The sequence below is a fragment of the Mytilus galloprovincialis genome, chromosome 3 (assembly GCF_965363235.1).
Source record: "Mytilus galloprovincialis chromosome 3, xbMytGall1.hap1.1, whole genome shotgun sequence".
NCBI classification, from domain to species: domain Eukaryota; kingdom Metazoa; phylum Mollusca; class Bivalvia; order Mytilida; family Mytilidae; genus Mytilus; species Mytilus galloprovincialis.
In genome coordinates, this window is record NC_134840.1 from 74,432,670 (window position 1) to 74,457,784 (window position 25,115).

The window sequence follows — 25,115 nt, forward strand, 5'->3', positions numbered from 1 at the left end:
AACCAATATCAGAGGATATGTCATAATTTATGTACAACTTCCTAGGTCAAAGGTCAAGGTCAAAAACTTTGGTTTCAGTTGACAACCCCATGTCCTATGGAAAAGATCGTGTCCGCTCTACATCTTGAGAACCATTATCATTTCAAAGTTTATACTTGACATGTATATAAACCAACACCAAAGGGTGTGTCATAATTTATGTGCAACTTCCTAGGTCAAAGGTCAAGGTCAAAAACTTTGGTTTCAGTTGACAACCCCGTGTCCTATGGTAAAGATCGTGTCCGCTCTATATCTTGAGAACCGTTATCATTTCAAATTTTATACTTGACATGTTCATAAACCAACACCAAAGGGTGTGTCATAATTTATTTACAACTTCCTAGGTCAAAGGTCAAGGTCAAAAACTTTGATTTCAGTTGACAAACCCATGTCCTATGGTAAAGATACAGTTTTTTAATGCACATTATTCACAGCGGGGCCCACAGAGATGGCTCCCATCTCAATGATATCTAGTTCTTTATGCATTAGTCAACTATATTTGGTGTATGGAAATATTTTATGATCTATATGTCTGTTACGCAGGTTTTATTTGACCTTGACCTCATTTTCACGGTCCATTGCTAAGTGTTAAGTGTTTGTGTTTTGGTCTGTTTTTCTTAATTTATAAGCAATAAGTCCACTATATTTGTTGTATTAAAGAATTGTTAGCTGTACATGTCTGCCTGGCATGGTTCATCTGACCTTGACCTCATTTTCATGGTTCATTGATCAATGTTTCGTTTTCTTTGGTTAATGTTGATTTTATGTGACAGTTGTAGTAAAGCTTTATATTAAGCTCTATCAACATAATACTAATGATTAGTAAAGAAGGCGAGACATTTCAACGTGTGCACTCTTGTTGTCTCTTTGATACATTCCCGCATATCCATTCTCAATTTTAAGTAACCTCAATTAATTGCATGAGCCACACAGGTCCAGACACAGGATTGGTCTTGTATAATATGGTATTCTGTATGCTTTTATTTTGTTTTAGGAATTGGTTAATGAAAAGATTAAAAGTCAGCAGTTAAGCAATGAACTAGAAAAGTTAAATGGAGAGTTAGAAAGAGTTGGTATCAACAAGGAAAAGTTGGTGATGGCTGAACACTCACAAGATGATAAGTAAGTTATATAGTATTATAAATGAATGGAGATGGTAGGACACTGTCAGGTTAAACAATAGTTTTATTAAACCCTGTCTGAGGATAGTGGGAGGTTTCATATTCAACAACTCAGTTCCTTGGTCTGTCTATCTGTCCATTCTTAGGGTGTATGATTTTTAATCAATTATTCATTAAAAGGACATGTACACTTCCTTTGTCGTGCCACCTGTCTATACTTTGGTAGTATAATTTTCAATCCATAATTTATTAAAAAGACACCTCCTTTGTCTATCTGTCCATTCTTAGGTAGTATAATTTTCAATCCATAATTCATTACAACAAAACAGATTTAAAGTAAATATATTACTGCTTTCTTTTTGGGAGTTATTCATCCTTGATTTGGCTTTTTTATTTAGTGTTCCAGAAATGATGTATATATGAAAAATCACCTGTATAGAGATATACATTATATTTAATGTGGTAAGGGCATTAGTTAGTTTCAGAACAGAAAACTTTTAACCCTAAATAATATCAGTCTGCAATTTTCATGTTTTCTATTTGGTTTGGAACAGTCCAATTAAGCATAAGTCTCAGAAAGTCTGTCAAATTTGTCAGAACAATCTTACACCTATGACTAAAAGTAGAGATTGAAACATTATTTTCACAAACTAAAGTGATAGTGATGAAAAGTTTAAACAAGAAATCATAGCAGAGGATATCATGTAGATATAAAATAGGACTTTCAAAAAATTGTTTTGAAAATGAGATTTTGAAGTAGATATATATATTTGCATGAACAAACACTCACAGAATGTGAATTAGGTAAAAGCAAAGAGATTATTAAGGATGGTTTGATGATGCCAGCTTCGATGACAAATAAGCAAATAGATATTTAGTTAAATGTTTGGTCTGGCTCTTGCTTGAATGACTTTGTATTGAGATTTTATGTTAAGTCTAATGGTATTAATCATAATCAATGTTATGTGCCCAAACATTCAGAAGTACCAAACATTATGCTCCACACAACTTATCTCACCAGTACAGTGTCATTATATAAAAAACCAAAATGAATTGGTCAGTTTTTGCAGGAAAAAAAACCAACAAATTAATTTATAATTTTGAAAAATTGACATTTGAATGAACAACCAGTAGGCAGTACATTATCTGTTGTCTAAATGAAAAGATGTGCATGTATAAGAATACTTTGTAGCAGTTATATAGTTTATCTGAACTCATGATGCTGTGTGACTCAGCTTGACCTGAACTTCCATCTGACATCTATGTATCATCTGTAAAAAAAAAATGAATAAATCTATGCAACAGCTTTTACAATTTAAAACTTACTGGTCTATAACTTCTTACATATGAAATTTTCGTGTATTTCTGAAAAGATATGGCTTTTGCCTGTTCAAGAATTAAGAGTAGGGGTACTGGTAATATTAATTGCATATTGACTGAAACTGCTGAGTTGGTATTTTGAAGTGCTTAATTGCTTAAAAATGAGGAAAAAAAGAAATGAAATTTAGTGTAGTGTTAGATTAGATACACATTAGATACACATGAATAATCTGAACATAAAATTGTTTGAAGAAATTTCTAAAAATGAGTCCCATTGCTTACATCTTTCATCCACGTCAATTAGGACTTGTAGTTGTCTCATACTAGTTAGACTTCCTATTTTTTTTCTTGCAGAGGAAGCAATATACTTCATTTACAAAACAGAACTCACTTGCGGACAAACAATTTAAAGGTTTCAAATGAGTTAGACTATTGCTTCTTAGTTTATATAGCAATTCCGTCAACTGCAAAATTTATATGCATATTTTACAAAGATATTTTCACTAAGAGTTGTAGGGATAAGCCCCTTCTTCTAAAATATTGACTAAAATCTTTAGAAGGGAGAAATTCTTGTTAAATTTTTTTTATAGAATAGACCTCTAACATGACTGTACCTAATGCAAGTGTATTTTACAGATGTTTCAAAGGAGAATGTCCCTGATTTGATATATTGTTACAACCTACAGGCTTGATACACATAATTGTGAGCTAGAATATGTCTAGTGTTTTATTGTAGATAATATTTGGATCTTGCTTCTTTGAAAATCTCAAGATGTTCTAAATAGGTTTTTACTTTATATTAAGAGAGTTTAAAGTTGCACTTTATTCTACATTTTAATGTTTTTGATGATTTGAAAAATGAATACTTTTTACAATGACTATAGTTTGATTTGTTTTTGCATCAAAATTTTGAAAAATTTCAGTCAAAGAAACTGGGGTGTGGCATTTGCAGGACTGATCAATGATTCTTCCATTTTTATTTTAGAAATGTATTACAAAATAACAAAAATCGACAGGACTGAATATATATTTTTACTGGACATGTCGTATCAGTCCTGTGCAATTTCAAGGACTGATATTTAAGGAAATGACTAAGTTATTTGCCTATTCTGATTTCTACCTTTAAAAATTAAATCCTTACCAAAGTAGATAAATAGAATTTATTTGTCTATTTGTAATTTGTATGGTAACCACAAGATGTTTGTTTTGGTAATTGTGTGTTGTTAGGTAGCTGACCCTTTGATGATTAACCTACATCACCTTTTTGATAAGACGTAGTTGAAAAAAATAGAATTTAGATTGTCTGTAAGATCTTCTTCCATTATGCATTTAAACTACTGCAAACATCTTTTATATTGGAGGTGATAAATTTGAGTTCGTCCCCATTCATTTTGTTACACTTATAATGATACATTACTAAAAATTTAGGTATTTAATAGTATTAAATTTTCTCAGGAAGATCTGATTCATTCTTATATATGTAAAATATTTGGATGGATAAAAACAGCTATTATGCACCGATACACATTATCAAATAACATAGATAAAACTCATTTGTTTGTAATTGAAGTTTATATATTGTTAAATATTTAATTATGTGCTTTATTTATTTTTCCCATCAAGTTTGTCAACAGGGGTGGCAACATTTTAATGCTTTTATGTTTTGTCTTCCAGAAGTTTTAAGAAAACTTTTTGTTAACCTTACATACAAATTAAACATTATTCTATTGAATTTCAATAAAAAATCTAAAGTTGCGTAAAAAGATTATAAAGCCATTCCGTCAGAGAATTGATTAAAATTTATGTAATATTTTCTGCTGAGTTCAGAAAAAAAGTTTGAATGAAATTCAATTGATTTTTAAAAGTTTGTTCCAACGTTTAGTTTTGGAGATATTGATTTAAATAAGGTTATGATAGTTTAACAGCTGGGAGTATCACCCACGCTACTTATGGACAGGATGTTAATTTCTTTAATGTTATGGTTATTTAAATAAAAAGCACGTGGAATAACACAGAAATGTTTCCGTTAGAAAAACTGTTCCTTATACAGTGAAATGAGATATGTCGTGGTTTATGATTTATTGATCCAAGTTTTATGTGTTAAGAAACTGTACCCCTGGAATTCATTGATCTATCTTGAAAAATAAATGTGGTGACATACACGTAAAAAGATATTTTCATTTAGTGTTTATTTATGAAATTGGATACTTAATGGACCTAATTATCGGTTGGAAAATTATTCTGGACGTAGAATTTCCCTGGAAAAAATCAATGAAATAATAGGACATGGTTCTATGAATATTACAGAACTTTTATTAACACTTTAGAATTGTATGGTTAGGTTTTGTGAAAGGATTAGCATTGAAAACAGCTTCATTTAGTTGTTACAGCATACTGACAACTAATGAATACGAAATGGATTGGAATTAAGTGTTTGATTTGGGAATTTAAATAAGTACTTTATAGAAATTTATTCCAGAATTTAAATACCAGTAGCAGGACATCTGCCTGTCAGAAACTGGTCACTTTTGGGGTAGATTTTTACAAAGTGATAAGGACTATATGGTGTTGTCGTCAAGTTTAAAATATATTGGCATTTCAGTTTAGAACTGAAAATTGGATTGAATAAACTGACTGGAAATTTGAAAATATTCTCACATTAAATAAGCAAGTTTGATTAAAATGGATATAAGATATAGTGGTTATAGACACAGCGTTGCTGCATCAAATGATATTGCTCGTCATACTCCTGTAATGTTTGATAAAAATCTTGGAAGGCAAAGACAAAGCTTTAACTTAGAAAGTGAATTAGACCAAATTTTATCAAAGTATGGTATGGTAGATGAAATAGGTTTACCAATAAATAGGACTGAAAACCCTGAAGGTTTTCCAAATGGAAGTGCATCTGATGTGCAGCAGACTTATCAGATACCAGGGCAGGTGAAGGTCGAATATGATAGCAATAGTGATAACTCGAAAAAAACATCACAAATTATTTCTAATCAGAAAGGTTCTGACTACCCTGGTAATGGAATAAGGAATTCTGTACGCAAGTATCCCTGGTGTAGCCAAAAGGTTGGTGGTAGTAAAAACACGATGAATGGAGTGGATAATTACTGCTCTGACACTGAAACTTGGTGTGCTGAAATCCCTTTTAGGCAGTATAAAAAGGACGAAAATCAGAATATTTTCAAAAAAAGGTATTCCTTAGACAGCAGCACCATCTATAATAGAAATTCAAAAAGACTTGACTTGTCTGAAGAGAGTAGAAACAATCCATATAGAAGAAAAGATATCGTACAAAATCAGAAACATAAATACTGCACTCCGACAAGCACTTCAATTGATGAAGATTTGGGCTGTGGTACAAATGATGTAGACCTTAGTCCAGGCAGTGTGGGGTATATTACATATCAGAATGGGGCTGCTGATTACAGAAACCCTAGTAACTATTCTCAAAAGAGTACTTTGAGTGATGGTGAAGTGGACTTCAGAAGAAATGATATTAGCTCTCACAGCAGTGCTGTCAATCATGGCAAAGCTGAATATTGTCTTAGGACAAGTACTGCTAGCGACTGTAGTGTGGACTGTAGGAGAAATAGTATAAATACTGAAAACTATGCCATTGATTATGGTAATTCAAAATATTGCTCGCAATTGAGTTCTTCTAGTGACAATGATGTACACTATCATAGAAACAGTATGGAATTTAATGGCCATAATCTTGACAACAGTTACAGGAACCCTCAGTTCTATAGTGACCCAGAAGCAAGCTGTAGAAGGGAAACCTTTTCAAATTCACTTAATCAAGACAATGGTATCTCTTATCCTTCAGATTATTCTTCTTTAGAAGAGTTGACATTGTTCGAGAGTCCTGAAGAAGATTGTGATGATAATGTATCATTTGGAGATGGTATCCATAGAAACCATGATGGAATTACGGATAATAATGGAAATAAAAATGAATTGATTAACGTAAAAAAATTGGAAACTCATAAAACTGATAATGAACAATGTTGTTTTTATGTGTCAATTAATCAGTCCTTAGATACAGAGAGGTCAGATGTGAATACTTCAGAGGAACCTTTACTGATAAAAGCAGGAAGTCTTGGTACCAGTTATAACTTTGCAAACAAGGAAACAGATAATACTAACGTTTTTGAAAATCCAGGAAGCAGGCAGTCTGAAGATATAAAAACAGAACATAGTCATGAATTAAGGAATTCAGGATGCAAAATATCAAATAATTATGAAAATGTGGAAATTCCAAATTCCTCAAATTTTAATGACCCAGATTTATTAGACTTGAAAGAATATGATTATAAGTATTCAAGCATAGATGAAGAGAACAATGAGCTGGTATCTGACAATGTATCTAGTACCAGTTCAAATAAATCTGTTGAGCCTGAAAAGTCAGATGAAAAATCGAATGATGAATGGTCTTTACCTAATCCTGAAGATGTTGATTTTGAAATGCTAAAAGAAATTGTTATTGTGTAAGTGGTTGATCAAGTAATTAAATAATTCCCTATTGTCTACTACAACAATGATGGAGTATGAATTAAGCACTAACTTTCAAGCTGAATTTTGAAAAAAAAGATGCAAAACTCCTGATCTCAAAGTATTGAACATATGTTTTACTGCATCTTGTCTCTTTTATGGTTTGTGTTTTGTTTTGGTTTTGTTGTGCTGTTTGGTTGCTGTCTTATTGACTTATACACAACATCTGCTTGTACTCTTAAATGGATATGTAAATTAGCAATTAATAATGTAAACAAGACATATTTTGATGTCTACAAAATGTATCTTCATTTCTACTCTGAATGTTTGATAGTACTTTGTAAGTATAAATTTACAGTCACCTGCCACAGGATATGTCACATAAGGTCATACTAACTTTATTTTATGTTTTTTGGAATTCTCACTTAGTTAAAATTTCCATAGCTTAATTTTGTTTCATCTAAAAGACAAACTTCTTTTAAATCTGTCTTATGTTAAACACTTCTGAAAAATTCAAGTAATCATGGTTCATATCCCTATAAAAACAAACAAACCAAAAGTTAATATAATACAAACAAATGTAGTTCAAAAATACTAAAAAAAGCATGAGTTGTACATGTCCAACAACTTAAAGTAAATAGTAAATACCCCCCCCCCCCCCCCCACATATTTATCTTTTATAATCCCTTGGTCCAAAAAAGGATATGGGATAGGGTCACATCCTTTTTTATTATTTAAAAATGTGGGTGTAAAAAGTATGCATTATTATGTGCTAATATCATATATTGTAATCTTGAAGAAACTATTGTTTTCTTAATCATTTTTATACGACCGCAAAAATTGAAAATTTTTTGGTCGTATATTGGTATGATGTCGTCATCGTCCGAAGACATTTGGTTTTCGTACTCTAACTTTAGTATAAGTTAATAGAAATCTATGAAATTTAAACACAAGGTTTATGACCATAAAAGGAAGGTTGGGATTGATTTTGGATGTTTTGGTCCCAACAGTTTAGGAATTAGGGGCCAAAAAGGGCCCAAATAAGCATTTTTCTTGGTTTTCGTACAATAACTTTAGTATAAGCTGTGAACAGAAATCTATGAAATTTGAAAATAAGGTTTATGACCACAAAAGGAAGGTTGGGATTGATTTTGGGAGTTTTGGTCCCTACAGTTTAGGAATTAGGGGCCAAAAACAGGTCCCAAATAAGCATTTTTCTTGGTTTTTGCACAATAACATTAGTATAAGTCAATAGAAATCTATGAAATTTAAACTCAAGGTTTATGACCACAAAAGGAAGGTTGGGATTGATTTTGGGAGTTTTTAGTCCCAACAGTTTAGGAATTAGGGGCCAAAAGGGTTCAAAATTAAACTTTGTTTGATTTCATCAAAAAATGAATTATTGGGGTTCTTTGAAATGCCAAATCTAACCTTGTATTTAGATTTTTAATTTTTGGTCCTGTTTTCAAATCGGTCTACATTAAGGTCCAAAGTGTCGAAAATTAAACTTAGTTTGATTTTAACAAAAAATGAACTCTTGGGGTTCTTTTAGATGGTGAATCTAAACATGTACTTAGATTTTTGATAAATTGGCCCGGTTATCAAATTGGTCCACATTGATGTCCAAGATTAAACTTTGTTTGATTTCAACAAAAATTGAATATATTGGGTTCTTCAATATGCTGAATCTAACTATGTATTTAGATTTTTGATGTTTGGGTCCGGTTATGAAATTGGTCCACATTGAGGTTTGAAGGGTCTAAAATTGAACATTATTTGATTTCATCAAAAATTGAAATCTTGGGGTTATGCTGATATGATATGCTGAATCTAACCATGTATTTAGATTTTGTATATTGGACCATAATAGGTAACTGTCCAATTAAAAATTTTAAAGTTTTTTAGTTAAAGTTCTTAGACCACATTCATACTGTATCAGAAACCTATGTTGTGTCAAATATTTAATCACAATCCAAATTCAGAGCTGTATCAAGCTTAAATGTTGTGTCCATACTTGCCCCAACTGTTCAGGGTTTGACCTCTGCAGTCGTATAAAGATGTGCCATGCGGAGCATCTGGTTTTACATGTAAGAGACAGCTTGGTTCTTCTCTTTGATGTTTGAATACTTTTATAATTTCTGTTATAATTGTTTTATTTATTTTCAGTCGGTACAAAGCCTTGGAGAACATGATGGAAGAAGCATTGGTGAAGAACATGGAAATCAAAGAGGACAAGATTTTATCTTTACAGAGCAGGTATAACTTTGCTACTTATCTTGATTATTTTGCATGTATTAATTTAAAAGCATTATCATGCCTTGGAAATACATGTAGAAACAAGTGTTTAAAGGTAAACATTAATATGACTTCCGGTATATGATTGTCTTTGATGCATTAGAATCTCATAGGGAAAAGGGTTTTTTACCTGCATAGATGTATGTCATTCAGCCTTTTCAATCTAGGTTTGTTGTTTTGCAAAAAGGACACATTACACATGATCTATTCAATAGAGAACCTTTTTCCATTTCAATTATTTACTCATGACTGTGATTTGGGACATGAAACTTAGATTATTTGAATTTTCGATAAAATAAATCTTACTCGGAGTCAAAAGAAAGCAACACCTAACAAGTGCAAGCATTTCTGCAAATTTTTATGCCAATTTTGGTGAGTATGTACCGTACAGAACCAGTTGGCTAAGAAGACAAGGACGTTACATAAAATTATAACAAGAATTCAACTTTCTTGCTTAAATTTGGAACAAAATTTTATAAAAAGTTTGACAATCTCAACAAACTTTGGAACAAAAATGCAGAAGATGAGTCTTTCTTCACAAAATTTATAGCAAATATATATTAATAGATTTTGATTTTCTTAACAAATTTTGAAAAAATAATATAATGAAACAGCTGACATTCTGAACAAACTTCAGAACAGAACAAAATTAGCACATATGCAGTGTTTTCCATAAAAATTGTTTCAAGTATGATTTGAATGACTTGGATAGTAGTGTTCTTTAGATTAAGAGCACCATGGTATAATTAGATACATAGGAATAATAGGCTAATCTCAAAAAGGATGGTGGTGCACTATGGGTCCTCAATTCATACCTTTATAAAAAAAATAATGCTAAACAATGTATAAAATGCAAAATTTCTGTAGATATGCTGTGTTATTCATTGTTGAAGTGATGTTAAAAGTTCTAGATATTATCAAATGACCCTATAATTTCCTTCTACTATAAAAGATACTTTTAAACGAGAAATTTAGAAACCTGCAATTGTTTTAATGTTTCATAATTATGAAAAAATTTGAATTACATTTAAACATGATAACTGTAAATGCAATTATATAGAATTTTGTTTATGCAGTCTTACTTGTCTCTCCAAAAAATAACCTAAAATGCATCTCTAACATTAAAGAAAAAAATTGAAAAGATTGTAAAACTACTATTTCCTTTTGAAATAGAGTGCTATTCATAGCACATTAACCACAAAAAAAGTAGAAAGTTTTACATTTAAACCTTATAAAAACAACCCAAACTATATTTTGATGGGGTTAATTTAATGTTGATTGGGTGTAGTTATGTAAATACGGGAAGTTTACTTTGTACTGTAAACAGGGTTATTTTAAGATCTTGTCCTCAGAAGTCAGCGGATATCCAGGTAATAACTGTACTGCCAATCCTTGAGGGTTTTTGTGTCGACAGGAAATAATTCATGACATTTGTCACCTTGATACCCAATTTATTACAATAATCTATTGATAAGAATTAAATAGCAACATATGTGGTCCATTTTATCTGTTGGTCTATTTCACATTACAAACACAAGAGAAATCAATCCCTCCAATTTGATCATTAATCGATAATAAAGTTTACTTGGCAGAATCATTAGGTTTATATCATGTATATATTTTTTCGTTGAATGTAACTTTCGGTTGACATAAAGTGTCAAATTTCTTTGACAAATTTTATGCTTTGTTGTAAGTTTATTATAATGAAAAATGGATATGAGAAATGAAACAGTGGGTATTTTACCGAACAAAATATTTTATTTAATGTTGTCTGCCTCAATGAATTTGCAGTTTGAAATAGTCTTCCTGGGAAAATTGCAACTTTTCAATAATAGAATAATAAGATTAGGTAAGAGTATTATGTGGCCTAGAAGTTATTTTTTGCATAAAATTGATCAGGTTACACAAATCATCATTTTAGATACATTATTATAATTTAAAAGCTATTAAAAGTCATTATAGTCAATGCCATTATGGACATTAAAAGTGCATTTCTATAATAAGGAATATTCTGAAGCCCGTTTTAATAGATTCAGAATTAGATTAGAACATTTTTAATCAAATTTCAATTGTGAATAATATTTATCCAAGATAGATGATTTTATTTTCTGTAAATTTTAAATTCAAAAATGTTGTTAAACATTTAAAACCCTTAGTTTTTTCAACCCTCCCAATAATAATTAACCGAAACCCTATTTCAGTGGCTAAATTTTTGAAATTTTGTTTTTTCAAAGGTCTTCAACTTAGGTCCTCAAATTGTTTTGATAGCCGAGTCTAATTTTGATAAAATGCTCATCAGGCAAAACTTATTTATAAGCTTATTATTCTTTGTTGACTCTTTTCTTATTTCTTTTATGAAGTGTATGTGTATTTAAATTTGGATTGTTATGAGCGTAAAGAAGATTAAATAAGTGTCCAAGAGTATAAGTCCATTAAGCGCCTAAACTGGCGTAAAATGTAGTATTAGTTGCACAGCTGTACAGTAAACAACTGAGAAATTATCTTTTGGTCAGCACATTTTGATACAGGAAAACTTGTTTTGATACTCTATTTTAGGACATTATTCATTAACCCTTAAACAAGTGTTAAAGAAAGCCAGGCTTTCTGTGCTAAAAGATTGCTTATATCAACTCTTGCTCAAGGAGCATCTATTTAGATTTAATAATATGACCTCATGATTAGTCTGCACACGAAAACACCCTGAACAATTAATACCTTTTCCCTTTGACATCATCATGTGCACCTAACTTCATAGGATTGCACTTAAAAGTAACCTTTCGAAGGTTGCAGAAATGTTTAATATGGTTCTTGTAACATGTTGGGTGTATTAAGAATTTCAATAATGAGACATTAATATTCAGATGCAGACCGTGTCAGATCTAAAAATTTAATGTTCAATGTTAACTTATTCACTTTGAAAATTGAAAACCAAGAGAAAAACTGAAAATTGCATGAACACCCAAACAAAGAAAATTATCTATTGCATGTTTTAAATTGTTTAAGTTTAACTGATTTTAAATATTTTGGTTCAATAAATCAGCAAAAGGACATGATAATAATTGCAAATGTACCAAATTAGCTAGATTACTGTTATTTAAAAAAAATCTCAACATATTTATAACATACTAGTACATAGTAGTTTATTTAAAGTACAAACTTATACATTTGACCAAAATCAATTTTTAATGACACTTTCGTTTACTTTTCTTTTAGGCTGGATGAATCAAAGAACAGAAATGTTAGACTACAGGAAGAACTTAGAATTCTGAAGAGAGAGTGTGAATCCTTGAAGCAAAGATATGAGGAAGAATCGGTGGGAAGTGAGAGGTAAATGTTGAAAAGTTTTTGGGGCATTGTTCTGACTAAATATTCTGCTAAAACTTCTTTGATGATTAATTAAAATATGATTTATATACTGCAAAGATAGATACCCTTAAACAGTGCCTGTAGAATTAAGAAAAAGGCAGCAGTTTTTCTACTGGTATTTTACATAAACAAATTTATTGACACTTTACACAGGATAGTAACTGCCTACTTTGTCAGGTTGAAAACTGAATATTCCAACATTTAATGAAGCCCTTCATGAATATGCTATACTTTGCCAACAAAAATTCTTAAAATGGGATTTTGTGAACATAAACATGCATATGTAAATTTAACAGATATTTGTATCCTCATACAGATTTGTATATAGTCAGGGATATAACAAACATTTTATAAAAAAAATTTGGTCTAATAAATCATATCGCAATTTTTGTAACTTAATGCATTATTTAATGTTTTATATAAGTGTATTTCTCTTTTCCAGGCATGGGACCAAGGTAAACTTCCATGGACCATTAGGTGCACTAAGGAATACACATGTATCACAAAATAATCCAACCAAGGATATATTAGACCTCAAAGATCATTTAGTCAATTTAGAAAGAACGGTTGGTATTTTTGTCTCACCCTGATGAATGCAATAACAAAAAATGAATAGAATGAGTGGAAGACAACTGTCATATTCCTGACTTGGTACAGGCATTTTCACAAGGAATTAAAGTGCAGTACATTGTATCAAGTTTTTAACTGCCATAAAAACAGTTCTTTCCTTGCTATTCTGCAATTTGCAACCTATATAAAAAGAAGATGTGGTATGATTGCTAATGAGACAACTCTCCATAAGAGACCCAATGACTCAGAAATTAACAACTATAGGTCACCATACAGCCTTCAACATTGAGCAAAGCTCATAATGCATAATCAGCATAGTACAGTATTTTTCAGAAAATAATTAACAAGAAATCACTTGGAATATTATTGAAATATATATTGAAATTTACAGTATTATTTATGGAAAATGAAAGGGAAAATTTTTATGAAGAATGAAAAGTAGGAAGTAACAATAAAAAACAAAAATTTGTTTGCACTTTCATGTGTTTGAATGGTCTTTTATACTGAATACTGATTTCCTCTGATTGCATTATAGATTAACCATTTACTTTCCGACAGTAACAAAATAAATATTGAAAGTAATAATAGAAGTTTTACTTTTAATTTCATTTTAAAAAGTACACCAGGAAATTGATTCTTTTATTTTACAACATATCAAAAAATATTTTTTAAACAAGGTCAAAATGTTATATTGGCAAAAATTGTATAAACAGAACAATATTATACTAATATGAATTCAAATAAATGATTTATTCTTTTCTTGTTTCAGAATGCCACATTAATGACAGAGAATAAAAACATGAAGTCCCATACAGATTCACTGAATCAACAGATTCAGAAACTTGACAGACATAATTCTCAGTTACAGTCGCAAACTGCCTCACTCCAGGATCATAACTCCTCATTTCAGTCACAAATTGCCAAGTTACAAGTAGAATATTCTACTTTACAAGCTCAGTGTTCCTCACTTCAGGGTCAGTGTCAGATTCTTCAGAATCAGTTGAATCGTGTGGAGTCAGAACACCAACATTTGATACAAACACATGAAGAGTTGCAGACGACACATGAACAGCTTGTGGGGGATCATGAAGATTTACAGAGATTACATGAACAATTGTCTAGTGAACATGAAGCCTTGATATCACAACTTGGTTCACTGAAATCTTTACACAAATCGTTGAAAAATGAAAATCGTGAATTGACAATACGATTACAGGAAAGAAATGGCAACTCATACGGAATGTCTGTGCAGGAGAAGGAAAAAATTAATGCTGATTTACAGTCGTTTGAAAGTTTAAAAATGGAATATAATCACATGAGAGAGAAACATGAAATTGTGTATAATCAACATGAAAAAATAAGAAAGGATTATTTAGATTTATCTAAGGAACATAAACAGTTAAAAACAGACTATAATAGTTTACGTGGTAATTGCGATGATTATAAGAATCAGTTACATGAGATGGAATTAGAACTGAGTAATCTAGGGAATAAGTATGATGTAAGTTGTTACTTCTGTTATTTTAATTTATCGATTGACTAAACTTGTGAAAGGTCCAATTAAGAATGAGGTCCTTATTGTAAACTTTGAATTAACGATGGATCTATGCATCTTGTAATAAAGAAGTGAAAGATACCAAAGGGATATTCAACTTCATAAGTTACTGTGGATTCATTTATTTTCGTGGGTATCAGTTTTCTTGGATTGCTAAAAACTTACATGTTCGTGGATATTTGATTTCGTGGTTTAGCCAATCTCTGTATACAAAGCCTTTTGAAAATATGTTGTCCGTGGAACATTTGAATTCGTTGTTTACCTGTACCCACAAATCCCACGAAAATTCATATCCAACGAATAATAATGAATCCACAGTATTAACAAACTGAGCATGCCATGTAAAAAAAAAAAAGACAAACGATGATAAGACAAACACTGGTACACAAAACACAAAGATATAGGAAGATGTGGTGTGAGTGCCAATGAGACAACTCTCCATCCAAATAACAATTTAAAAAAAGTAAACCATTATAGGTCAATGTACGGCCTTCAACACGGAACCTTGCCTCACACCGAACAACAAGCTATAAAGGGCCCCAAAATTACTAGTGTAAAACCATTCAAACAGGAAAACCAACGGTCTTATCTATATAAAATTAAAAAACGAGAAACGCGTATAAATTACATAAACAAACGACAACTACTGTACATCATATTCCAGCATAGATAACTAAAGACAGAGCATCACAAATCCCACCAAAAATCAGGAACAAATCCTTCTACACATGAAGGTGAAACAATATGTGTTATGGCAGCAGAATATTTTAGTAAATGATAGAGCCATACTTACATTAACATTATCTTTGAAAACATCATAACCACTGTTTCTGATATGTTTTTTCAGTGTTCAATTACTAAAAGTTGTATTTAATTTCTTAACATAGAGATTACTTGTTAATTGACATTTTATTTCACTGTTTGATACAGCAGTTACACCATACTATGTAGATTTATATATTCACTGATGTATCAGAGAAAAAAATACTGTATTTTTTAGTGGTAAAGATTCTGAACTATGCATAACAAAAATGTATTTAGTCTTTTAAATTATTAAGTTTCCATTCTTTTTTTTTACTTGCAGTCATTATACCAAGCAAACCAGAAAATGGAAGATGATAATAAAAACTTGTTGATGCAGGTTCAGGCATTGCTCAATACAAACTCTGATTTATTAACACAAATACTGAACAGTAAAGACACCATTGCTGAGGAACAGAAGTCTTATTTGTAAGTGAACTAGTTTGTATTAAAAATTCCACAACTACCAGAGAATCCTATGCAAAGTTGGAAAATAATACTTATTAGTTGGTACTTTACTACTTTAAGAAATCGTAGTGTTATAGTCATAGGATGAATTGTACATCAATCAGCTTTAGTCAGTATAAATGAGTATGGCAATGTAGAAAAAAATCAAAATAAGTTAAAGGTTGCAAATCTAACATACTTGGAAAACTCTGCAGACTCGTGAAAGTATTCAAAAGATTCCTCATAGTATAATCAAAATGTCTGCAGACATGGTTTTATTTGGGTTTTTTTATGCCCCACCTATGATAGAAGAGGGGCATTATGTTTTCTGGCCTGTGCCTCCATTCGTCTGTTCATCAGTCCGTTCGTTCGATCGTTTGTTCGTCCGTTCATTCATCCGTCTGTGCCACTTCAGGTAAAAGTTTTGGTCAAGGTAGTTTTTGATGAAGTTGAAGTCCAATCAACTTGAAACTTAGTAAACATGTTCCCTATGATATGATCTTCCTAATTTTAATGCCAAATAAGAGATTTTACCCCATTTTCAGGGTCCACTGAACATAGAACATGCGGATGTGGCATCTGTGTACTATGGACACATTATTGTTTCTTCATATTATATGTATCTGCTTCTATTTCTAATTTCTAGTGGTGGATCTACACAACTGCATACTCTGAATATTGTTTTTAATTGTAATATTAATGTCAAAGATAATACTTCATAAGTGTCCTATCCGCTAGTCTCTTTGACCAATTAAATATTTATATGCTGCTGCAATGTTGATGAATATTATTTATGTGCTTTAACTGTCAATTTTTGGATACTATTGTTATAAAATTCATGATTTAAGGATAGTAAAATCACACAAATTGTTTTTTTCTGCAATTAAAACTGTTTACATTGTAGATGTTAACTTAACTTGATTGACACTTTATAGATACATAATTAACTTTCATCTCTTATTTTCTAAATTTTATTTTAGGGAAAGATTGGGTGATCTGAGAAGGCAGAAAGAAAGATTAGAAGAGAAAATAATGGAAGCATATAAAAGACAAGAAACCCAGAAAAAGTAAGTTTATGATGACTGTTATTGACTCTCATTTTGAAGTATTTTGATTGAGAACTGTCTTTCTTGTGTAATTTTGAAATATGATTTAATGAGACAGCAATCCAGCATGTATTCAGTCTTCATGATGATTTTAGAATTCATTTGGGCTTTCAGAATTCAGCCAATCCTAAATTGCATCATAAATGACCGAAAAAATAATAGTTTAACCCAATGAGGATACTGCTTGAAAGAAAATGTAAACACTTAAAAACAATTATACATCAAGAACTGTTGAAAGTGATAAAATGATAATTCAGATTCTGAACAAGTGGTCTAAGTAGTACTATTACTGTAATCACTAGCCAGTCAACACCATAGTTGTGATTTTGAACCCAGCACAATCTTAATTGACTGAGAGGGTCAGTTTTCCATTCAAAGACTTGTGATTTTCTCAGGGCACTCCGGCTTCCCCCAACATTAAAAACTGACCGCCATGAAATAGCCCAAATTTGGCACTTAAAAAGTGGCGTTAAAACATCAATCAATCAAGTCTGGAATGCAGAGAAAAATACAAGATTTCGATATTCATAATTGTGCCTATTGTGTATACTCTGAATTACTTTTACAGAAATAAAGGTTTGGGAGCCAGAATAGCCAGGAAAGCTGCAAAGATATTTGTGACAAAGGTATTTGCTTGTATTTTAATAGTATTTTGGGAGAAGAAGTGTATTAAAAATTAACAGATTTTTCATACTTCAGAAAAACTTAAATGCACATGTTCGTCAAGTCTTAGATATTAAGATGAATTTTATTTCCAATAGAGGGCCCATTATAGACATAGTCAGTACATTGATTTTTTTGTATCAAACAATTGCAATAGATAATGCACAAGAAAAAAAAAAAAAAAAAAAAAAAATACAACTGTAAAAAAACATGAAATATAAACTGAGTTAATAATACATGTAGTCGTGTAAACAAGTATGTTTAGTGTTTATTTACCATGCACCAGAAGCAGCATCACATACATTATAGAAAATGCTTTTGAGTTGAGTGCTTACATGTGGCTGATGCATATGAACAAATAGTGCAGGAGTCAGCAAGGGCAGGTGCTTAAAGGACACTGAAACCAATACACAGAAATATGAACACTTTAACACTTTACAACACAAGCATAGACTAATACTCCAAAAGAATTACTATATTATAGTCCTTTATATTTTGTCACTTTAGTTAGTTGTTATAATGTTCGAATGGTGTCTTCATATTTAATACAAGCTTTAATGTAAATGATTTTCTCTCTCAGAACCATAGAAGTAAGAGTAGAAACAACCTGACAGATCTGAGTGCAGACAATACGTCACATGGATCTAATGAAATCACAGAAAATGGTGACTCAGCTAAAAAATCAGGTAAGTCATGGTCCACAGAGATCAAAATGGTTTGGGGTCAGAAATACAGATTAGGATAGATAATGAAAATAATATTTACAGTAAAATTTTATAGATGACACTTTTAAAGGATTTTTTTTTTGCTACAAAAGGAACAACAAATTAAATTTTGATGGAAAAGTTGAGATTTAAAAAAGAAGTTAATGTGTATTTCTGATCCAAACCATAATCATTTATACAAGTTTTGCACAATAACAGAGGCTTGATATTATGCATCAGTATTACGAAAACTTTAGAGAATTTTGTAAGCTTTTCATTCATTAAAATGGGCTGCATTAAAAACTTTCCATGAGGAATTGATAAGTAAGATGTTATATATTTCTACAGATTTGTGGAAATTCATAGTTATAGTATCTTTCTGTCTATAAACAGACGTCCAACAAAGATAGATCTTTGTAACTTTTCATTTATTCTTTCATGTGCACTTTGTAACATCAACTCTGTCATAGCAGACTATATTTCAGCATATTTCAGTGAATCTTGAAACTTAAAGACTATGTATATTATATAAGATTTCCCTTTTTCACAAAGAAAACTGAGATTTGGTCATATATATCTACATAAATTAAGAATTGAGAAATCCAATAATACCACATCTACATACTTTTATAATGAGCTATTCTAACAATTTTCAAAATTTGTTTTATTGATTTTGAAGCTTTGCAACAATCTGAATAAAATTCCTCACTTTTGATAAATGTGTTTATTGATAAATGGCCTCTGATCCTAAAAGTCCTTACTTTTATCAATGTTAGATAAATGCTATCAAAAATGTCCTGTTAAGTAAGCTACACTTACTTTTTTGTGAAGATATATACAAGTAATTTATTCTTATGATGCAAATTATATTTCTATGTAAATGTTATAATGCTTTTGAAAATCTTGACATATATGAATAACCTGGCATTACTCTGTATACAACATAATCCTTTTCTATGCTGCATTTTACTTTTACCATAAATAATTAGCAACAAAGTATTCAATGAAAGATGTTACATAAGAAACACTTCAACCTTGTATTTATTTTTTTGGATCACATGTGTAATTTTGTTAAAAACAAAATAATGCTGTTAAAATTAAGATTGTCAGTAACTACAAGTTAAAATCAACTTGTAAGATTAACTGAGGTTCAGTGTAATGGAATGTATGAGCAATTATCATTACACAACTGTTAAAAATAGCTCTTATTGAAATCCAAAGTCCATTAAGACAAATTTTCAATAAAATTTATATATCAGGTTTGAGTGTTTCTGGTTTAAGCTTTCAGTTGTACAAATGTAGACACTTATTTATCAATATTGTTACAATACTAACATATTCACCAGCTTGTTTTGTGAAGCATGCTTTTCCTCTAAAAATGAAAAATATGTGCAAGTCTGCATTAAGACAACCATTGCATGAACACATGTATTGAATCCTTTTGAGTTCTTAATTTTACATTCCTGAAATAAATTATATTTGCCCTTTTAGTTGATTCTGTAAAAGATGAAGAAGTGTATACATACATAGGGCTAGGTAAGAGTAGGGATAAACTTAGATCTTAGCTAAATGATAGGTGGGAATAAGGATAAGCAAATAAGTAAAGGCAAGGCTACATCAAATATATTTTTAGATTCTCACCCTTCCACAAAAATATGGGATAAAACTCAGAGGCAGGGATTTTTTGGTGTGTTTGTATTCTGAATTCAGCAAAATTTATTTGAATTTTGATGTAATGTTGAAAAATTGGTTTTAAAAAATCTAGACTTTAAAAAGCAATTGGTAAGAGATGAGAATCTTGAATATTTTTTTGTGACCCAATATTTTATGTTCTTGAAAATTAGATGGTCAATCTTAGTGTACCAATTTAGATGAATGTTGGTGTTTGGTATTATCTTTGCATGTTAGTAAACATTGTTAATTACGGTATTTATATTTCTGATCTATTAAGAAATGTCTGATGAGACACTCAATTCGGAAAATGGACATCAATTTAAGAAAGACAAATTAAGAACAGAATCACTAAATCCAACCAGATATCCAGATGTGGCAACAGTGGCAAAGCCTAGTACAACGCTGAAACTGGAACCCAGAGGACCATACATGTCTGCACCCTATATTGACACATCCAGTTCTTGTAACAGTACACCAAGGGTTGATAAGACCTCTGGAGGTACAGTAGACTCTCAAGGTTCCAGGAATACTACACCAAGAGTTGATTTGACCTCAGGAGGCTCTAGGGGGTCTTTAAGAAGATCTGGTAGAATGACACCAGTACTGGTACCTAGAAGTCCATACACATCTACACCTAAGCTTGCTACTAAATCGGCAAACACATCAACTCTAAAAGAAGATTTAAAGATACCAGAGAAAGAACATTCAGATAATCTATCAATTAACCAAGAATCCTCAGGGTCCGGAGGAGGTGAATCATCTAGTTCTGTATCTAAACCAGCAATTCTTGAATTGAGAGATCATGGTAGTGGCTATACTTTGAAAGAAGATTCGTCAACTGAGTCAGACAGTACAAGTATGATGTGTGGACTGGGTCTAAGATATGCACTAGTTTTTCACAAAAGATTATGGTGTTTTGTAAAAGGATTTTTATTGCTGTTTTGGTTTCCAACAAGGTTTCAGGTTTATATTTTCTCAAATGTGGCACAAGTAGATAGAGTTTTCACACATGGAGTTCCTGTTTCTATATAGAAGCATCATAAGTGTACTGTACACTTAAAAAAAATTGTTTCTAGTCCACCAGAGATATGAATTGCTCACTTTAAAAAGAATTTAATCTTGGTTCCTGACTAAAACACTTTCAGCTGACCATGGTACAACCAAGAAAAGATCAATGTGTACAATTATGTTAAGAGGCTGCAATTTTAGAATAATAATCAAATTAAATGAATGTCAAGTTTCAAAATTATCTGAGAAACTCATGAAAGAGACACAGTTATGTCCTAGTAGTTTTGATTTTATATTTTGAAGAGTATTTAGGCGACTTCCATATGTAAATATTACCCACACATGCTTCTTGTTAGTATTGTCCTCATTTAATCATCACAGGTTACTTTTTATCTCCTGCAAATGGACATTCTCAAACTTTTAAAAGAGAAAAGTGCATGAGATGTTTCTGTATTAGCATGTTCACTTTTCTTAACATGTATTGATGCATGTTGTGTAACAAATGTTCTATCACCCCTGAAGTTAATACCTATATTTTTATTGTATGAAGTCTGTTCTTTTGATCATATATTTCTTCTTTGTACCAGTCTCTTTTACATTTGATGTCCACAACTATAGCATGTGTCATTCAATTCCTATCTTATCACGAGTTAGCATGTATCAAGTACTTCCATATCTTTTATTCATTAAAATCAAGAAGTTTTGAAGTCTATAAAACATGTTTGAACATTATTTTTGTGTAGACTTGAGGAAGAGGAGTAATAGCGCAGACAACTTATTAGATACATCAAGCTTGGCCACACATAAAACCTTTGCAAAATCAACAACTGCATTGCACATGCTCAGTGGTGGTAGTGGTGATTATGATAACTCATTGAGAGGTAATAGGTCATGTTGTACTACTGTTGTCTCATCGTTTTTAGTCAATTTTCATTTTCATTCTTATTTCTTTACTTTTTTCTTAAAAGTTTAATTCATTTATCATCTGAAATTTTATTTTTATATCTATTCTTCTGATAGAAATTGTGACAATATCAGGAGGAGTTAGTTCCCCTACTTTGTTCTTAATTTCTGCTTAATATACATTTTATACTAGCAATCTATTTGTAAATGTACTTACTTTATGACTAATTGAAACACTATTTGATTTGTTTTAACATACATTACTCTTTTCTGTAAAGTACTGCTTTTCCTATCTATTGCTTATAACTTATAATAAATACTGTAAGTTCAGCAATTTTTTTCATGCATTTATTGTTGTGACTGTCGACAGATTGACAAAAAATGAAAAATTAATCATAGTGAATTTCAAGAAAAGCTGCAAAGAAATTAAAGATTAAAAACATAGCAAGATATTTCTGAATTTACAGTATTACAGCTCTTTATTGAGTCTTATTCTCTTATGTGTTAAACTGCTTAGTATAATGATCATATATCTGTAAATTCTGTCAAAGATACTTTTATGTTATATTTTAAATGTTTTGTCTTGTTCAGTTCTGTGCCTTTCATGTTAAAACTTAGTTTCTTTTAGATTCTGTAACTAGTACATGTATATGTATGTGGAAGTTTTAAATTCTTAACTTTGAAGAAAGAAAAAACAAAAAATTTCCAAACTAACATTCAATATGTAAATTCTATAAATTAAAATGAAAATTAAGACTTCCAGAAAAGAATAGATGTTTTTAATTTTCCTTCCTCCTATCCTAATGGAGCACCACTTTAACATTACATGTACTCACTTCCTTTAGGCTCAAAATCTACAGAAGACCTTCTTGCAGCTGGCTCTCCTAGTTTGTTGCCAGGTAAACTTTAGTTTGTTTTGTTTTTTATCTAATATGTTTTATGATTTAATATTATCATTAGCATAGAAGGATTTGTTTTTCTGTATAACTATTGAGTTGTAGCACCATAGGTATTATTAAACCACAAGATTTAATGTGATGTTTATATATACGGTATTGAAATTTCCCAAGAAGGGAATATTTTTGTATGGTGATGGTATATATGCATATAAATGTATTTACTTATTTGTGTGTGTGCTTCATATAGGTCTTGTAAATGTGGTGGGAAATTTCACTAACAAATCATTGTTTACAATTGGTTTTCTTTAAACGAAATAGACAACTTTTGAGTTCGATGCATTTCCGTCAAAAAGTCTTTTTTTAGTGAACGTCATTTGTGCGTTTAGGGGCGTCGTCACTTCCATTCTAATGTTGAGCAAGTGGTTGGAAAACTATAATTCTATATTGTACAAATTATTCGGCAAATTGAATTTCTCAAAATTGACAATCAGCACTGCTGTCATTAGGAAATTGTCATTAAGTACCTACAGAACAACCATTATTTCTAGTTTATCATGCACAACGACGATCACTAAGACGCTTGATGAACGTTAATAGTGCAGGGATACAGGCGAGCCCCTCTATCTGGTAAATGACGTCAGAAAGGCGCGCATAATTGACGAGTTTTTTCCTGTGACGGATGAACTCGAAAGTGGTGCGGGAATTCTCGCTACATTGAAGACCCATTGGTTGCCTTCGGCTGTTGTTTGCTCTATGGTCGGGTGGTTGTCGCTTTGACATATTCACCATTTCCTTTCTCAATTTTATTGTGGTGTGTTAAAATCAATGTAAAGGAGTGTGTGAAGAATGAAGGGGAGATGTTGTCTATAAAAGTGTGAAATATTAAAATTGATTACTGGAATATCCTTAGACTGTTTAATTATGTTTGCAATGTCTGTCTTGCTACTAGAAAGTTAAATGATTCTGTTAAATTCTTTATATAAGACCATAATATAAGCATTTTAAGTGCTTCTGTATTCTTTTTTGTTAAGTTGTATAAAGATTAATGAATGTTGAGTCAGCCAACATACTATAAACCTACTTTTTTTCAAGAGCAATTTATTTTTGCAAATTTCGCAACTAGAAAAATAGCTCAATTAGAATTGTAACAGTACACCAAGGGTTGATAAGACCTCTGGAGGTACAGTAGACTCTCAAGTTCTTGAATCTTTCTTTATTTAACTACATGAAGTATTAAAATAAGAAAATCGTGAAGTTGACTAGAAAGGGTAAAACGCGAAATAAAGTATCTGCAATAATAAGGTGGTTTACAGTATCCAACTTAAATTTCTGACACGGTACCTTTAATTCTATAGTTCAATAACCATGGTAACTGCCAAAATCATTCAAAATGTTCTGTGACACTATAACTAAATAACTTAAGTATTAGAAAAAAAACTATTTTCTTCTTTAATTTCTATTGTCAACCAGACTTTTAGTGACGAAATCTACCACTTGATATAAAGAAAAGAAATTCGTCAAAAGAAAATTTGTCTTTCCTTATTTTCCAAGAGAAAAGCTGTTTCTGTAAATATTTTAAATTTTAAATTTCATACATGTAGAAAATTTAAAGATAATGATTTTTTTTTGTTTTACAGGATTGGGTCGTCCAGCCAACCTAGGTGATGATGAAGATGATGATGGAGGTTTTGGTAACAGGAGTGAAAACAACAATGAAATGTTGACACTAGAGCAGTTCCTCTCAGAGAGCAGCAAAACATCCAATCACAGTCGAGTATGTCATTACAAACTATAACAATGTTCTTTTGTTTCATAATAGATGAAAAAAAAAGAAAAAAAAAAGAAAAGAAGATGTGGTATGAGAACCAATGAGACAACTCTCCATCCAAGTCACAATTTGTAAAAGTATGATCTTCAACACAGAGCCTTGGCTCACGCCAAACAGCAAGCTATAAAGGGCCCTCCAATTTGGCCCCAAAAAGGGACTAGTGTAGAACCATTCAAACAGGAAAACCAATATTCTATTAATTATAAAAACATCTTCCTTTTATAAAAAAGGCAGAAGTGGGATAAGTAACAGAAAGACAGTGATGCATAGCTGATAAGCTTACATAGATATCTGTGGTCACTATATGGGTTGCAGT

The 25,115-nt window shown here is 31.1% G+C and overlaps 1 protein-coding gene across 6 annotated transcripts in view; it reads left to right on the forward strand.

Moving 5' to 3' along the window:
• LOC143068914 (girdin-like) overlaps positions 1–25,115 on the forward strand; it is a 66,421-nt gene that overhangs the window by 35,816 nt on the left and 5,490 nt on the right. For 2 of the 6 annotated variants that reach the window (XM_076243281.1, XM_076243282.1), the window contains exons 14-25: positions 1,034–1,161; positions 9,147–9,236; positions 12,489–12,602; positions 13,084–13,207; positions 13,981–14,712; positions 15,851–15,996; positions 16,995–17,081; positions 17,689–17,746; positions 18,364–18,469; positions 21,913–22,050; positions 22,918–22,971; positions 24,609–24,745. In XM_076243281.1, the coding sequence (XP_076099396.1) occupies positions 1,034–1,161; positions 9,147–9,236; positions 12,489–12,602; positions 13,084–13,207; positions 13,981–14,712; positions 15,851–15,996; positions 16,995–17,081; positions 17,689–17,746; positions 18,364–18,469; positions 21,913–22,050; positions 22,918–22,971; positions 24,609–24,745 (1,914 nt within the window). Of the gene's footprint in view, positions 1–1,033; positions 1,162–4,623; positions 6,977–9,146; positions 9,237–12,488; positions 12,603–13,083; positions 13,208–13,980; positions 14,713–15,850; positions 15,997–16,994; positions 17,082–17,688; positions 17,747–18,363; positions 18,470–21,912; positions 22,051–22,917; positions 22,972–24,608; positions 24,746–25,115 lie in introns of those variants that run through there. The other 4 variants (XM_076243286.1, XM_076243283.1, XM_076243284.1 and 1 more) reach the window with 4 other exon arrangements.